At 32.6% G+C, this 19,024-nt stretch overlaps 1 protein-coding gene across 5 annotated transcripts in view; it reads left to right on the top strand.

Moving 5' to 3' along the window:
* IFT80 (intraflagellar transport 80) overlaps nucleotides 1-19,024 on the top strand; it is a 56,551-nt gene that overhangs the window by 14,309 nt on the left and 23,218 nt on the right. For all 5 annotated transcript variants that reach the window (XM_039361100.1, XM_039361099.1, XM_039361098.1 and 2 more), the window contains 5 exons: nucleotides 776-886; nucleotides 3,918-3,986; nucleotides 7,694-7,803; nucleotides 8,763-8,852; nucleotides 9,905-10,042. In XM_039361100.1, the coding sequence (XP_039217034.1) occupies nucleotides 776-886; nucleotides 3,918-3,986; nucleotides 7,694-7,803; nucleotides 8,763-8,852; nucleotides 9,905-10,042 (518 nt within the window). The remainder of the gene's footprint in view (nucleotides 1-775; nucleotides 887-3,917; nucleotides 3,987-7,693; nucleotides 7,804-8,762; nucleotides 8,853-9,904; nucleotides 10,043-19,024) is intronic.

Genomic DNA, 19,024 nt, shown 5'->3' with positions numbered 1-19,024 from the left:
GGTCACAATTTGGGTTTCATGTGGGAAGGCTGTTCTGTGAAACTTGAGTACGTACAGAAAAACACCTTTTGTAGACCCCTCCAATATATATATCATAGGGGGATGCTAATCATCCCAATTTTAGATGTATGTCCTAGATGGGTCAGTTTTACGTGAAGGTCCATAAAGCTTCTGTATAGACCATTATAATTTGTGTTCCTGCCTTGCAAAGAACTATATTGCTAATAATCCTCATTTGGATAAGAAATGATCTGTCTATGGTGAAGAACCATAATATTCTTCAGTTTCAAAAGGTACATTAAGGCTTGGGTAAACATGATCTTATTGCAAATAGACCTATTTATCAACAGCAACCCAATCCTAAATACAGTAATATGGCCACTTGGGATCAATAAAGTTCCAGAGTTACCAGAATCAAACTCTGAATCTCTCTTCCTCTGGAACAGCATGCTAAGAACCTCCCACCATATCTTCCTAGGCTTTTCAGCGCAAAGACATATTTCTTCTTTAGGTGTCCTGTAACTACATATATTGTAGAGCTGATTCTTTCAACAAGATAAATTAGTTTTTCTAATTTGTCCTATTGATTTCAGTGTGAATAATTTCAGTTGAACTGAAACCAATTACTTATATTAGTGAGAAGTATTTACAAACTGACAATAATAAGTTGACTAATAAATTAGAAAAAGAGAAGAATGAAATGCTGTTTTCAGAAAATATCTTTGTATGTAAATTAGGTTTCTAACGCAATATAACTAATGTAATATTTCTATAGGTAAGTTTCATTTGATTTCCAAAACTGGAAGAGTTGAAAAAAGTGTAGAAGCCCACTGCGGAGCTGTACTTGCAGGAAGATGGAATTATGAAGGTACCGCACTTGTTACAGGTAACAGAATTCATCTCTAAGTGTGCCGTGAAAGAATATGGTTAACTCTTTCCTGATTTTATTTATCATTTTTTGTCTCTCAAGTTCTCATAGTTCTTCTGGCAGAATCCATTTTGTCATTTTTTTTCTTGTCCTCAAACTTATTTTGTGATCTTAGAGTATAAGTTGTTTTTTCCATGTCCAGTATTTCCTGTAATTTTTTTTCATCTGGGTTAAGTCATACTTCCTTTTATTGTTAAGCTCCATCTTAAAATCTCTCTGTCTCATATTCAGTTGTCTGTTTTTTTCTGTTCACTCTCTATTTTTATTTTGTGAGAATTTTTGTGTTGTAAAGATAAATTGGAGATGTGTTCATTTATATTTTCAGTTATTTTTAATTTCCTAGTGGTTTGACATCATTGTTGTTTGGATTTGTTGCAACATAGCATAGATCTCCTTCTGGAATCTTTCAGCAGATTTCTAGTTTTCCATGATAGCCAAAAATTAAGGTTTTCCTTTCTCTGCAGATAGCTTTAGAGTCATAGTTGAGTTGGTATGTGTAATCCAGAAAGGTCAATTTTTTTTCTAAAGTTTATAATTCCCACTTTATAAATAGCCCAAAATGTTCTCTCTCTCTTTTTTGTCACAGTATTCTCTGTTATTAAGACATTGAAGGTCACCAGAAACAAGTTATCTTTTCCTGGGCTTTACCAGCTCCTGTGATAGAGCAACTGCTGTTGTATATTTTCATCCACCACTAGATGTTAGCACCAGTTCATTTTTCAGTAATAGACAATTGTTTACTTCTATTATTTACTTCTATTTTCATGGTTTAAGAGGAAACTCTTAACAGATTCCATTGATTTCAAATTTATTCAGATTGAGTCTTATATTCATTTCATTTCAGTATATTTCTGTTCTCCCTGAAAAGTTTAATTTGCCGCTTCCATCTGTAGGAGGGTGGGGCAAAGATTCCCCCCCCCCTTCTCACTTTCGGAGGCTTTTTGCTTCTTGAGGTTTTTCTTTTTTTTTTTCTCCCCCAGGAAATCAGTTTTCAAGTAGAAGAGAGAAAATCACCGTTCTTACCCAGTTCCAAACATGTTGTTTACAGTCAGCTTAAAATAGTGCTTTTGGGCTTCGGCTGCTTGTAACTTGGGCTAGACTCTGAAGTTAAGTTAGCCTTCCTCCTGCTGGTTTCTGGAAGGCTTTTTCCAAACTAATTGGATCGACTGATATGTCTCTGCAATCGGAGAGACTTCCTTCCTTCTTTGTTGCCTCTATGGGGCAACTTCAGGTCCATTTAGGGTCCCCTAGCAGGCAGAAATCGGTTGTAGGGTGTGGAGCCTTGCGATCACTTAGCTGCTGTGCTACTGCGCAAAAGCAGAAACCAGACAACACACTGTTGTGATTATGTTAAAAATCAATAAAACATATTTAAACATATTTAAAACAAAAAAATATTTTTTTTAAAAAATATGGTTAACTCAAGAATACATGCAGAAGGAGAATTGCTCCTTTTTTAAAGTGCAGAAATTGAAAGAAAGGATAGAATAACATGTTGTGTAATTGCTTCATTTTTTTCAATTGCACGATGCAAAAGAAGTAACATGATTACTATATAAAATATTTAGTGCATGGAAGTAACAGAAGTAACATGATTACTATATAAAATATTTAGTGCATGGAAATTATATAAAGATAGATAACTAGGCATATACAGAACATTCGTATTTATTTCATTATTGTGCTTGAAGAATATGTTACTTTAAACTCTAATAATACGTTATCATTTGTGTATACAGAAAGTAGCTAAACCAGAGGCTACATTGGATATGAAAAACTTCATTTATTGTATAGTTCAGTCAGTAGTAAACTGATTGAAAGGCAACATCATGGAATAAAAACTACTTGCTTGTCACTTGTATTGATTTATATAACAGTGAAAATAGTTGCAATATACTGTTTTATGTAAAGTGCCCTATTAGATTAGATATTTCTGTGAATCCCTGAGTAAATAGAAATTGACATATACTGTACATGATACAAACATGACATATGTGTATACTTACTATTTATGTGCAGTTTATAGATTGAAAAATAGGAAAATACTGAATATATTCATTGTATTGAATATAGTCTTCATTATCAATTAACAGAAATAAGTCAAATTCAAAATTCAATTGTTAATTGAATATAGGACTTTAGTGAACTTTAGATATTTAATATGCAGACAATACGATAGGAAGTATATTTTCCATTTGTATAAAATAGACTGGGCCAGCTTTTATTAAATATATAATCACTGTTGCTCCTTTGCATGTGACAATAATAATTCTGCTGTTAGCATTCGAAATTTGTATGTGTATACATTTACATACAGAAGGAATAAAAACTTTAAAAACAGGAAACTGCAATACATATTTAGGAAATTGTATTTTTCCCTTTGTTAATGTTTCCTTTTTAAAAATAGAAGAATCAAAACTAGAAGTTATCATTTCCTTACATTTTCTTCTTAAATTATTCATAAGATGGTTAAGAAAATTATTCAAACAGGACTATGGTAAGATATCTTCAAGTCAGCCTTGATTTCTGACAACTATATAGTTGAGGTTTCCTTGGCAGTAGTTTCCATTGCTATCTTCCAGGATAATCGGAAGGCCTGTTAATTTCATTGTGTGCTTTCTTACTTAGGTGATTTAAGAATATTTAGAGAAAGAGGAAGAAAACATTTACATGGATAATAATAATAATATCACATTGATTATTATGCTAACATATTCAGGAAACCTTTTAATTAGTCACCCTAGAGCAGGGGTGACATGCTGGCTGAGGAATTCTGGGAGTTGAAGTCCACAAGTCATAAAAGGGCCAAGTGTGAAACCCCTGCTCTAGAGAATGATAGTTCTTTTTACCATACAATTCTTCAAAAAGCAATGAGAAGACTGTTAGTACTGCTTTTTAGGGGTAAAGTCATAATACATGATTTTCAAAGTTTTAAAGGATTTTAATGCTGAAATCATATTTAGGCAAAGACTTTGCTATTTATTTCTAGTTGGTGAAGATGGACAAATAAAAATTTGGTCCAAGAGTGGAATGCTAAGATCTACATTAGTACAACAAGGTAAGTTGTTATTTCTTTATTGTTGAAATTCCACCTAAGAATCCTGCATTCTGAATTTTTCAGAATACACATTCTCCAGAATACACATTCTGAATTCAGAATTCTCCAAAATACACATTCTGGAGAATGAGAAAATCCCTGATGATGGGCTGCAGCACAAGTCCGAAAGCTATGCTAAATCACCTATTTTTTCTTTACTGGATGTCTTACTGACATCTTAAATGGAATATAGTGAAAGGAATCCCCAGTTTTTCTAGCAAACTTTTCCCCACAAACACCTTGTATTCACATTACTTCCTATTCTAGAATTTCTGCTTCTTTTAATTCTCATTTAAAGCAGTATTTTTTCCAATTGTCATTTATTTGATAACCAACTATAGTTTTATTGATTTTGTTTCTCTTCTCCAAATCTCTGATAATTGTTTTATCCTACGTTTTTCTTAAGTAGTTTTAAATAAGCCATAAAATATATAAAGAGGCATTACACTATTTATCCTTTCAGGGTTTTTTTTTTAAATGCTCCCTAATTTTATCAGCTTGAATGATTTCCAGCAAAGTTAATTTCCAGCAAAGAGCAAATACAAAAGGAGTAATTTATATTAAAGGGACTATTTTTCTAAATTTTCCTTTTAGTTAATAAACATAAATATGGACTTTCCTTAGGTATGGAGTCAACCATGGATGGGAATACCTTTTTGAAACTAACTTTTCAAAAACTTGAACCAAAAGATCTAATGCAGCTTATCAGTGGATTAGGTGATTCAGTTTCAGATGAAGTCAATTGAGAAGAAAGAATAATATTTTGTCAGAGAATGAACTAGTCACCTTAGAATTGGATCAATCTAGTACGTTTTTGTTGTTGTTGAATTAGAAATGAAATAGCATCCCTAGAGAAACAAAAGTATAATCTGATTATACTTCAATTGAGTTTCTCAATCACTAAATGTGGTATGCAAATCTTTAGTCTAAATTACAGTGGTGTTACCATGAAAATGGAAGGAGAGTATCTCTGACAACTTTATATCAAAGAAAGTTAGCAATAGATAAAGATCATTACTAAAATTGGTAAGAAGATAGTAAAATCCTCATGCTTTCCGTTGCTAGTTTATTCTAATATTTAATTTTATTCAATTTTAAAGTAATGTTGTTTGAATTTATACTCTTTTTCACTATATGTTGCTTTGATGATTGCTGAGAGTCTCTACTGCTATTTCCTCAACCAGATAAATAAATTATGAGTTCAACTGAGAATAATGTATTGTGGCAATCTAATGTATATTGTTTTTAATGTATTGATTGAGAATGTTAATTTAGTATTGTATAATGCAATTATACAGCATTCTGTAAAGATGTTTGGATAGTGAAATTACACAAATCATACAGTTGGAATGTAGCTAAGACACAATCTCAGTACTGTATTCAGAGCTGGATCCTAACTGAAAAATATCAGTAAATTTGCTTTATGGCCATTTCTGCATTCACACAAATTTCATCCCCATTTAAGTTGTCCTGCTCTGGTTCTTTGATATGAATAACTAGGAAATAGCTTGGCTGCATTTCTTTTGCTTTTTATGCTTTTTTTCTGCTGACAAATCCATATCAGGCCTTAATTTATTACCTTTGAGTTTCAGTAACTATTTGGGGTGGGGAGCTTGACTAATAAGTGATAAAAACTGAATACAACAGAAAATAAATTCTAAAATGTAATATTAAAGATTTCATCACATCCCCCAAAAGTCAATCCAGATAAAAATTCCTGCAATCTTGCCAGTAGTAGCTCATAATTTAGAGATTCTCTGTGGGAAGGGAATTCTTTTGTTGCAGCTTAGCCAAGAAGAATGCTTCCCTGTGTATGCTTGTTTTTTCAGTTTGCTTTTACATACTTCCATGCTGAAAGAAGGGAGTAAGATAGAAAGCAATGCCATCATCTTGTCCTTTTCCCTTCACTGTTAACTTTCTTTATCTTAGTATCCTTCATTTCCACCTCTCTACCTCCCTTTCTAAGAAATACTTTATTTCATTTTTTCTTTTGACAATAACATATTTAATACTTAATATCTTTCAGGGGCTTGTTCCTTTAAAAATATTTTGATTGTGTTCTACATTATCTTTGTCATCTTTAGTGCTGGTTGGGGTTGTATAGCCCCAGACAGACATGGTGTGCAATCTGGAGGTCCTCCTAGATTCATGACTCCTGCTGTAAGAGCAGGTGGCAGTCACGACTAGGAGGGCCTTTTGCACAGCTTTGTGTTGTATACCAGTTATGCCCACTTATACCATTCCTGGATCGTGGAGCTGTGCTCTCAGTTACTTACGTCCTAGTCACCTTCCAATTGGATTACTGTAATGCACTCTACATGGTGCTACCTTTGAAGAATATCCAAAAGGTTCAGCTGGTAGAAATACAGAAGTGCAGATAGTTATGTATGCTTCTAAAACGACACTTCTTATGCTTTTGCTCCCCGAGCTGCATTGATTGCCAGTTTGTTCTAGGTCCAATTAGAGATGCTGTGTCAAGTGCAAGAAATCAGGAACTTGGGTCATGTGGTGTCTCATTTAGTGATCATAGTGATTCAGTTAATAATGGAAGGGAGCTTGTAAATCTGTCACAGTCATGTGATTTCTGCTCAACAATCACAGTGCTTAATGATAGTGTTGCTATCCATTATTTTAACTAGAATTCAGATAGAATGTTGGTCTTTAACCTTGTGTGATTTCAAAAGCTTACATATTTCAGACTTGCCATTATTAAATCACAATCCACCTTTATGAAGATCATTTTGTTGTCCATATGAAGTCTGAGTGATAGCTTAGGAGATTTGAAATTTTTAAAAAAGTATTTTATGCTCTTCTAGCAGTTCAAACAAACTTTCATCAATAATATAAACCCAAAGACATGGCTGTTATCCAGTTATGCTAAACCAAATAATGTACCCTGCTACCCTTATCCACTGCTGTTCTCAAGTTGATTATTTTTGATCAGAGAAAGTACAGAGTAAGATTTGACATACAGGCAGATGGTGATACTGGTTCTTTTTTAATAACTACAAATGGAATCTTTTTTGGGTTTCAAGTGTGTATTAAGAATACAACAAGCTGCCCTCCTTGCAGCTGAATAGAATGTGTCAGGTGTTAATAAATTATTGCTTAAGTAATGGAATGTACTTGTTTTCTCACCATTGGCATGCTTTCTATAATGATGATTTCCCTTGTTCTTGTGTTGCAATTAAATGTTAATCCATCTCTCCATTGATAAAAGTGATACTTTTTTTTGATTCTGAAATTTAATTCACCATTCCTTTGATCAAACCTGTCACATCACAAACAAGAAGAAAGCAATTGTCAAGAGCCTGACCAGGCAATCTTGTGCTCTCTAGACTTTTTATTCTATGACACCCTTAATACTTTGCTATTAGCATTCTGGATTGAGTCTTAACCTGTTCTTCTCCATCCTGATTTGGATAGCCTCCTGGTGAATTCCAATCCCATACTGGTAGATGATCTCCCCAGCAGTTTTAGATAAATGTTATATAGGAATGGAGAGATTTTATATGAATAAAAGTTTACCTTTGTTGCTAATTTTATCCTTTTTTAGCACTTTGTATAAAACTGAAATTGATTAGAACAGTATTAAACTATTTTGGAATGTAAACAATAGTAGCATTTTGCACCAATATGTATGAGTTTTTCTTTCCTTATCTCTATAGGAACACCAATATATTCAGTAGCATGGGGTCCAGATTCTGAAAAGATTCTCTACACATCAGGAAAACAGTTGATTATCAAACCACTTCAGCCAAATGCTAAAGTTTTACAGGTATTATTAATATAGAATATTTAATAATTATAATGATTACAAAATGTTTAGTGAACAGTATCCAAAACAGTAATCTTCATCTTATCTTTGTTGTGTGAAGGATGGTGATGTATAGCAGTCAGAGAATATGTTGTGTTGGTAGAATTGCCACTATTTATGTCAGAATTGGTATTCAGAAGTACTTGCTATACAAAATCTTAGAATCTAAACTTAAGCAGACAAATTGAATTAAGTTAGCTATTACTTTACTACTTAATGTATGTCATCATGCTAGCTTTAAAAAGTAACATTACAGCTAAAGGGTGGATTTCAAGTCCCAGAATTCCCCAAGCCAGCACACATTTTAAAGCTGTTGAGGTTGAGAAACACTGCCTTAACCCCACTGTACCAGGACAATGGCTCAACATTAATTTAATCTGGAATTAGATTACAAATTGTAATTGAATATGAAAGTTCTATAATATTTAATTTTAAAAAATGGGGGGGAGGATTAACACCTGTTCAGAGAAGAACTGTAAAAAATAGTGCATAGTATAGTATTAAAGTGAAATTGTGGGAATTGTTTTTACAGCAGTTCAGTTTCTTAGTAAGATTAGCAGGTAGAAGTAGAGTTACCTAGAAATATGCTAATTGAAATGGTTGTAAAATAATGGCATCAAGTATCCATCTTGAGTTTATTGTGTCAATTATATGTAACAAAGCTGCAGGAAGATGTATTTTAAGTTCATTTAACCAAATCTATATACATGGTTTATACAATCTAACTTAATGCAGTCTTTTTGCAAACTGAAGTTCAATTTTCATATCTGCACATCAAATATTTTGACTAAAATGTTATTTATTTAAAAATAATAATACTCACTTAATACTATATCTTGTTAATATTTAGAGCTCTTGGCACTATTGCACTATTATAAGCTTTATTTTAAATATTCTTTGTTCTTCCTGTTTGTTCCCAGTGGAAAGCTCATGATGGAATTATTCTAAAAGTTGATTGGAATTCTGTCAATGATCTTATTTTGTCAGCTGGGGAAGACTGTAAATATAAGGTATGCATTCTTTCCAAAAATGTTTTACAATATGCTAATAACTATCATAAGAAGTGCAGTTAAATAAAAGAAGCTAATATCTCACTACACTTGAAACAGTATTTGTGTATGTGTGTGTGTAACAAGTACAAGTAATCCTTGTTTAGTGACTGCCTCATTTAGCAACTGTTCACAATTATGACCAATCCTCACCTTTCCCCTTAATGACTGCTTCACTTAATGACTGAATTACTGGTCCCAGTTGTACCTATTTGATTACCTGCATCACGAATGTTTTACACTTACTGCATACTTATAATTAATTATAATTGTTATTTATTGTAATTTATAATTATAATTACAGTTAATTACAATTTTAATTAGATAGTTTTGAAGAGGTTAAAGTGCTGGCCTGGAAACTAGAAGAGGCCTTTCTTACACATGAAAGCTGGCTGAATGATTTTGGCCTTGTCCCAGCCCAACTCATCCCAGAGAGTTGTGAGGAAAATAGGAGGCATGAGTATTATTTATTTAATTATATTTCACATTTCTAAACCATCCATCTCTCTCAAAGAGGGACTTTGGGTGGTGTACAATAAAACATCAAAATATAAAAACAATTTATATGCAATATATAAAGTAAAAAACAAAATATAAAACAAAATAAAAATATATAAAAAATAAAAAATAGAATGTTAGAGTTAAAATTTTGAATTAAAAATTTAAAAAATTATAAAAAATTTTAAGGAGGCAAAGCAGATATAATTAGGTATGTTTACCTCCTTGAATTGATCAAATTTTAAAAAGTCAGTTAAAAATCTAATAATCATAATAAATCTTCATTATGTTAATAAATGATATTGTTGGGGAAATATTCACTGTAAATGTACTAACATAATCATGTATAGTTAAATACTTAGATTGGAAATTTTAAATATCATTAAGTTTTTGAATAAAGATTGCATTATTATTACTTTACATGGGTGTGAAAAAAAAACCCACACAAGCTCACTGAAATGAAATCACATCATAATACAAATCTTGATTTTGGTTTTTGTTCTTTAATAAAATAGGTATGGGATAGCTATGGTCGTTTGCTGTATAGCTCACAGTCCCATGAATATCCTATCACTTCAGTTGCTTGGGCTTTGGATGGGGAATTATTTGCTGTTGGATCCTTTCACACTTTGCGGCTTTGTGATAAAACAGGGGTAAGTAATAGTTCAAATTGTATATATTAATATAAAATATTAAGTGTACTATACTTAATCAAAATTCAGATAATTGGCATCTAGTTCATATTTATGACTGTTGCTGTGTCCCAAAGTCATGTGATCACCTTTTGCGACCTTGTAACAAACAAAGCCAGTGGGGAAGCCAGATTTACTTAACAACTATATTACAGTTTTATCAATGGCAGTGATTCACTTAACAACTTTGTCAAGGAAGATCATAAAATGGGGCAAAACTCACTTAACAAATGTCTCAACAACAGAAATTAGGGGCTCAATTGTGGTTGTAAGTTGAGGACTACCTGTACATCTCAAGAAAACGAGATTAAAGATTAAGATTTTAATTATACATTTTTCTTGAAGTATAAAGAGTAAATCTATTAAATTTATAGATGAATATAAGACATGTCTTAAATTCAAAGCTGTTTTGCTTCTCATTCTATTACATGCCATCAGCAAGATTTTTTTAAATCCATGAATATAGTATTTACCAACTATCACTTGTTAAATTTGTAACCGTATTTTCTTCAGTTAATTTGATTTCTGATGATGACAGTTTCTATATATTTTATTATTTTTCACTTCCAAAATTCTGTGGTTAGCTTAAGGAAATTGATTATGTAAATTATGGTTATTAGTTCCTCAAATTAACTCCATCTTTTCTTTTAGTACAAAGGTCTGTTGTGTTGGAGTGTGTCATTTCATAGTTTTTAATTTTCATTGCTCATTCTAGTGACTCTTTTGAATATACTTCAGAGAGGGATATTTTTTTCAAACAATCATAAGATAAATTATCAAAAGATTTTGTGGAGTGTGTTTGAAGAGGAAACATATCCAAGAATTGTTCTGAGAAGTGCTTATTGGGCATGATAAAGTCATATAAGACTGATGTAAAGCTAAGAATGATTGGGTTGCTGGGATTATTCCACTCACATTGTTTGAGTTGGGCAGCCTTGAAAATACTTGCAATGACATGAAATGAAAATAAAAATTACTGCTTAGTTCTCCATTTTCTATGCTGAACTGCTTCTATCTTTTCATTAGCCTCTGCAACATGCCTTGGTGTAATATGATTTATTTATTTATATTACATGTTTCTACACTGCCTAGCTCCCTCAATGAGACTCTGGACAGTGTGCAATATAATATCAGCATATAAACAGTAAATAAGATTAAAAGTCAAATATTAAAATTGATATAAGATTAAAAACTTTAAAATTATAAGATTATAAAATGATTACTGTGAAGTGTAACTTGCTGGCCTGGATTGTTCTACTCTATGAAATGCAAATGGCAAAGAGATGAGGCATAAATGTGCAGATGTACTGCTTGGTTCTACACAATAGTATTATGTATTGGTATTGTTGAGAGAGAGAGAGAGAGAGAGAGAGAGAGAGAGAGAGAGAGAGAGAGAGAGAGAGAGAGAGAGAGAGATCGTCATGTATGATTTTGTTTGTAGTTTTGTAATGCTCTTTTTCTTCTGCTACTTGCACCCTAACATCCCAAGATCTGTCTACAATTGCTCACTTAACAACAGTGATTGAGAATAGAATTCCTATTGTTAAGCAATGCGGTTGCAAAGTGTGATGTCTTGTGACCATGCTGCATAGTCCCACAAATGTTAACACTTCTGGTTACTGCTGTTGAGTGCATCCTGCAATTAAATTGGGAGATCATATTGTTGCTATTTCTGATCTCCTCTTGGCTTCCTCATTGATTTTGCTTGTGGGAAGCTGACAAAGGAGGCTGTAAATGGCAACTAAGGACGCTGCAACCTTTTAAAGTATGAGGACCAGTTGTAATTGTTCAGGCCTGTTGTAGACTCAGTTGTGAAGTGAGGACCAGTTATATTTCAGAAAACAGTAAATAGTAAACAGTTGCTGACATTTATTCATTTCATTAAATTTGTTTGCCCCCTATCTCGCCAACATTTACCTGCAGTTAGAAAATTGAAAGTGACCTTTTGAATTGTAACCTATTGTAATGTATTGTAAATCTCTTTAGCCAGGTCTTTTGCATTCTGCTCCTTTTAAGCCATCTGTCTATATTTAACTTCTCTCATGGGTGCTCTGCCTTTTTGGACTGCTTGTGTGTTCACCTGTCTCACACACATTATCCACACACTTTCTTTCCCTATGCATATTTTCTTCCATGGAGAAACTTTGTAGAAAAAACAATAGCCAATAGTTATTACCAAACTCCAAAATAATATGGAATAGTTAGAGTAAATCATGAGTAATTTTATATCTGCACTAAATAAGTATTTAAGAATATGGACATTCATTTTTGTATCAGAATAATCCATAACTTCAGTCCTTTCTTCAGCAATTTGTACTGGCAGTTGCAATTGTTATAAAGAATAGCTTAGCAGAAGATTGTTTAATTTAATCCTTCAAAGTTTTTCTTTTAATAATTTGCAGTTAAAGGAGTAAACCCTTTACTTCAGATATATGTCTCAGATATGTCTCAAAATACCAGGTAAACTACATTCACAGAGCTCTTCCTTCAATTTGAAAAGAAGCAAAATGGGGTGGTATAGAAAGAGAAAGCTGGTTTAAGAAAATTACAGAGTAAAGTAGAAACAGTTGCATAATATTTATCCTAAGCATTCCTGAATATCAACAAAGATATTCCTCCTCCATTTTTAATCCTGTGAAGAAAGTGAAGATTTTAACTACATTTTTATTTATTGCTGATTTAAAGATAATAAATCTTAACTTTATTAGAAAATGATAATATTCTTAATTGATTAAATGGCATAAGTAAATGAATTTACAAAATACATTTCTTTAAATGGGCTTCCGGGGAAAAGTTTTTTTATTTTGCTCTGGGAGAGGAGTGGATTTTAACAGTAGCTAAAGCCAGATGCTATCTATTTCTTTACAGCTGGCTGTAATAATTTATTAGACTTGCCTCTATACATTTCTGCCGCTTCATGCAAGTTTTTTCTTTGACTTAAATATAAATAGCTGCTAAAGAATTAGCTGTGCTAGTGCTGAGAGAGAATGATTCACTGGTTATTTGTGTGATAGTGTTTGAAGAGAACCAGGCCTGGCTTTTTGGTCAACACAGACATTTTTATTGTGTCTGATGTAATGGAGCTGAATCAGCAAATTGCTCCCTGGAGAACCATCAGGAGATATACATATCATTAACCCTTCTGCCGCATATGTGACTAGTTATAAAGCATAATTTAATTAAATACATTAACATACACTTTTTTGCATCAGTTTTTTTCTTTTTCGTAGCACTAATAAAACTAAGGAGTGCTAATATTAAAAGTATATAGTTTGCCATTTCTATAAGTATACTGTTTGCAAGTGTTTTTTCTTTATTTTTTTTCTTTTATCCTTTTTTTCATATAACACTTAAGCTGGCAAACTTATCAATGCTGCTTTCTTTTATTTTTCCCACAACACAACAATCCCGCGAGGTGGATTGGGCTGAGAGAAAGTGACCCAAAGTCACCCAGCCAGTTTTTCATAGCTAAAGTGCCACTAGAACTCAGTCACCTGATTTCACCTTTGACTACCTCTCATTTTAGGTATCAAGCACACTTTTTAAAATATTTTCAAAGTATGAAATGGGGAGGGGGAGAAACTCTCTGTCCATGCTTTTCAGCATTTTAAAACTTGCAGGGTTTAAAGGGTTTAAGCCTGTGACTATTCATATATACCTTGTGGGTGACTTCCTGTAGATGTGTGCATGCTTTGACGATGTTGCAAATGCAGTTCTCTTACACCCAAATAGAAATGAGGAGGAAGGACAGAAAGGTCTTCTGATATTCGTCCTTCCCTACAGTTATAGAAAATGAATCATAAGAGAAGACCTTTTTCAGTGCCCTAGAGAATAAAATATTAATTCCTGTTCTGTACATCTTGAGTTGATAATGTGTGGTTAACACATTTTTCATATTGGACAATGGTTGGGTGTTTTTGTTTTTTTGCTGAAATTTTCATTTTTAATCATGTTTTTGATTTTCCCAACCAATGTAACATCACAGTTTCAGCATGTTCCATTGTACTAGTTCACAGATACATCTATCTAAGGCAATGTAATAGCATTATAGTATATTTTTCTCTGCTATTATTATGCATCTTCGTGATTTCCTTTCTAATTTAAATTTTAAAATGCTAATATTTATGGTAAGACAGATAATTTAAATTTGATTTGAAAGGAGATTTATATATAACAGGGTTCTTGAGGAGATTGTGATAATGATTCTGTACTCTCAGATTTCTGGCAGGGCAACTTGGGCCAACTTTGAATCAATAGAAGAAAATAATGAGATATACCTGTGGTAAGATTTAAGCCTGCTTTCAGTCTTCTGTTAGGTATAGATCAGTGCTTTTGAAACTTGGCAACTTTAGGGTGGGCAGAATGTTGGCTGAGGAATTCTGGGAGTTGAAGTCTATACATCTTAAAGTTGCCAAGCTTGAAAAACACAGATCTAGATGAGAAGCAGATAGATTTAGCAGTCTCTTAATATGTTCTTGGTTCTCTCTAATAATGGGAGCTGTTTTTTAAATAGGTAATAATGTTTATTGGAAGCAATTCTGTGTGTGTTTAAGAAAGTATTAGAGCCCATTTTATAGGACTGTTTCTCAATGTCTTTTTTTGATTGTATAAGACTTAAGCATGTAGAAGTGTAGTTGTGACACACTAAAAGAACTACTTGATATTAAGTTTTACCAGTTTTAGAATTGTTGAGAGATTTTATAAAATAAGTATAATAATATATTCATAAAATAAGTATTCTACTTTATGTGATCTATTTGGACTGATATTACCTAATTCTTCCTAGAGAACCAGTTTTTTTAGATCCAGACTAGATTGAGAACTGAATTTGGTACCCAGAATATAATATATGTTTGATTATAATATTTGCCCTGTTGATTGATTCATGGCAGGAAAGAAACAGTCATATTAATCATACAGCAGCTTGTGATGCTCTTGACCATGATATCCTGGTCAGAACACTTGAAGAAACTTTGAAAATTGTGTTGGGAGGAGGGAGTTGTCCTACAGATTTTCATTTTGTCTCTAGGTATATGTCTCAGACCATGGTGAAGTAAGCAAACTGTGACCTCACTCTCACAGTGCCTGAAGTCTGTTAAAGGTTGGATGTGGAGCAATGCGCTGAAAAATGAAGCTTGCAGTTGTTGAGTGAAGCAGTCAAATGGTGTCTTGCTCAATGTTTTGCTCAATGACTAAGATTCCAGGCCCAATTGTGTTTATGAGCCCAAAATTTCTGTTGCTAAGTGAAACATTTGTTAAGTGAGTTTTGCCCCATTTTATGATCTTTTTTGCTGTATTTGTTAAGTGAATCAGTGTGGTTGTTAAGTTAGTAACATGGTTCTTAAGTGACTCTGGCTTGCCTATTGACTTTGCCTGTCAAAAGATTACAAAAGGTGATCACATGACCCCTGGACACTGCAATCGTCATAAATATGAACTAGGTGCCAAGCATCTGAATTTTGATTATGTGACCATGGGGATGTCAAGTGTGAAAAATGGTCATAAGTTGCTTTTTTCTGTGCCATTGTAACTTTGAACAGTCACTAAATGAACTGTTGTAAGTCGAGGACTACATGTAAAGAATATATCTTCCCTAATTTTGAACACTATGAACTGGAAGCATAGTTGCTTATAATTTGCAACAATTTTTTTTGTAGGAAAAGTTCTTTCAGTCACCATATATTACTTTTATGTATTGAATTACAGTTCTTAAAATATGTCTTACAAATTTTAACACCTTTCATTGTCCCTGATTGCTGGGTACATATTTTGAAACTGACAGAGTCCCAAATACAAACAAAAGAGAACAAGATGCAAGATCAGTGTCAAAATATTTTTTAATGTTTTCCATCACTCATTACAAATCGCTTTCTCTGGAAAGTAATCACATTTGAGAAAATTACTATATGAAAGCTTGCTATCAAAAATGATATTATTTTGCAGATGCAATTTATATTGCACAAGTGCTCCATTTTTTAATATAAATTGGTTGATTAACATACCAGTGCTTATTTAAATATAATACTTTTTGGTGTTTCTGTGTGGAATGGACAATTTCAAGTCACATAGGCATATATTGTATGTAATATAATCTATACCAACATCTAAAGTACTGCATAGTAAATTTATGATAATGGTAAAATTGATCAAAATAATGAAAAATAAATTACATGATGAAAACTGAAGAAACTATACTGCCAATGAGATGGCAGGATGTTACTGCATGAACTCCAGAAGCATGGCTAGAAGATGACTATCTTCTGATGCACAAGTTAGGGCATCTTCAACTTTGGCAATAACAGCACATGTTGAGAAAAGTATCTTGATGATGATGATGTCAGAAAGTACCTTGGAGATCATCTAGTCTAACGCCCTGCTCAGGCAGGAAACCCTATCTTATCTCTATGCATACCATAATTTCTTAGGAAATAAAATAGTTTCTTTGACAGTGGTAAAAGTACACAAAAATCAAAATGTTCAAATAATTAGTTTTGCAGAAATCAAATAATTTTTTATAAACTCATAAAACGATGATTAAAATGCAATTGAAAAGGTCCCAAAATAAATACAACCAATATAATTTACAAATAGAGAAGCAATCATCTATCTGAATAGGAGTCTGTATGATGTGAGAGTTCAGAAATTAATTACACTAGTAAGACTTGGTTGGATTTGTCATCAACAGTCTAGTGATAGCTAAAAGATTTTTTAGTGAAATTGTAATGTGAAAGTGAGAAATATGTTCTAACCAATACATAGCAGATAATTGGAGATGCCATCAAGTCTTACCCCTTAATCTAATTAATTTTAATTAATTAATTTTTATTTTTATTCATCCATACTTGTTTAGTTGAAGATCACTTCATAGAAAGGCATTCAAAAACCAAATACAGCTCTTGATCTGAAGAAAAGTGTGTCCTTCATTCCTTGAATGCCTGTGTAGGAAAGCAAAGCAAGCATAGCAGAGAATAACTGAAGAACTTGCACATATTCTTGCCACTGTATTTTCAAGGCAAAATTGCATTATCTTTCTTATATCTAAAGACAGAAGAATAAAATACAAAGGTGCGGTGGTAGTTGGGTTTAGGAGGGAAACAGAAAGAGGAAAATCTCTTGAAAAATAATAAAGAACATAAAATATTCATGATCTTCCTGGGATCCCTAAATAGCAAATGACAGGCAATAATTCCAAGCAGAAATTCAAGCCAATTAAGGCTATTTTATGTAAATTAACTGATGTACATCATGAAAAAAAGAACCTAAAATTTAAATGTGTATGCTTTATAATTGAAAGACTTTTCCCTCACTTTGATGTGTTTGTATCAGTACATTTGTGAAGGAACTTCATCTCAGGCAATGTGCTGCAAATTTGAGGGGTGGTTTGCCAAGCCCAAGTGCCGAGCAGTTTGGTAGTAGCTGCTTTATTTGTTTCTTTCTTGTATACCACATGAGTCCTCAAAATTACCTTAGACCAGTTGAGAAAGTACAACAAATATAAGCACATTTTTTTAAAAAAACAAACCTTGCACTTGCATCTGTTTTATATTAAGTTCTCTATCTGGTATAGCAGGAAATCTGTTTCTGGAAGAGTAGGCTCTGGTTTTAACTGAGATAGCTATCTCTGGTTCTCTGGGAGAGCTTTTGGCACTTCACATCAACCTTTAGAAGTAATCTAAAAGAAGGCCTTTCCATGATGAATTTAGCAATTTTATGAAGTCCATCTTCAATTCAATTGTTCAAAGCTGAATCAGCCATGCAGTTGTTACCTGGATATATTTGCCAATCACGTAAAATACTTACCGGTAAACAGACCGATTTATATTTTCACTGCACAGGAATGTGGAAGGGGGGAAAAAAGGAATGGATCCCAGTAACCCAATATGCCACAACTGGTATCTTTTTGGAACAAAAAGATGATTAAACAAAGTCATTTTCTGAAAAAAAAAAACCTTCATATTTCTCTCTTATATATTGAAGGATTGTCATAAAGAAGATAGCAAACTGGTTTTCTACTGTATATTAGGGATTAATACAATACAATACAGAATACATTTTGATTGAACAATGATGGATAATTCTTAACAGTATGATATAATCACAATGATTTATTTCACTCAGTTTTGTCTGCCAGTTTATATTTGAGAGAGGCAATTTTGACTGTTTTTGTAACAATAACAGCTTTTGGTCTTCAGTCTTAGAAAATAGGTTTTGTTATACTGTTGTCATGCACAAATTAAATAGCAGTTACATAATTCTTATAGTTAATTTAAGGGAGGACATTGTCATATGATTTACCTGAGTTGTTAAATACGAAGTGTGTGATTGTATTTGTATATAATGATATACATACATACATACATACATACATACATACATACATACATACATACATATGATATAATGCACTCTTTTCCAATTGATCCTAAGAAAGAATAAACCTTCACCACTGCAATTTTTGGCTTCTTATGTTAGAAACATTTTATGTAATACCATTTGATTATTATCTTTCTTTTCCCTGTGCGCTTGAAGGTCCTTTTAGACAACAGAGAATCCTATTTGTGGGGAAAACAGAATAGTAGCTTTTTAAAAAATATTGTTTTATTGTATACCCAATGTATTGGATGCCAATTACCATCCATTAATATATCTTTGAAGTACCCGGTTTGATTTGTGTGTCCCACTTCATGTATGACAATATCTCTGTGTTTAATAGTATTTCCCTACAATAAAACACTTGCTGGGAAACCACAAAGAAACCTCTTCCCCTATGAACTTTCTCACCCCACATATCTACCAAAATGTTTCACAACAGTACTCCGTTTCATTGACTAAACAGGTTTGAAATGAAGACTTATTATTTTTCATTTTTTGCTTTAAATCTTGCTTTAATTATATATTATTCTAATAACGTTAAAATTCCCAACACAATTGACATTCAATATT

This window comes from Crotalus tigris, unplaced genomic scaffold (genome assembly GCF_016545835.1).
Source record: "Crotalus tigris isolate CLP2741 ecotype Arizona unplaced genomic scaffold, ASM1654583v1 scf7180000019200.1136910, whole genome shotgun sequence".
Classification (NCBI taxonomy): Eukaryota; Metazoa; Chordata; class Lepidosauria; order Squamata; family Viperidae; genus Crotalus; species Crotalus tigris.
This window is presented reverse-complemented; position numbering and strand designations above follow the sequence as displayed.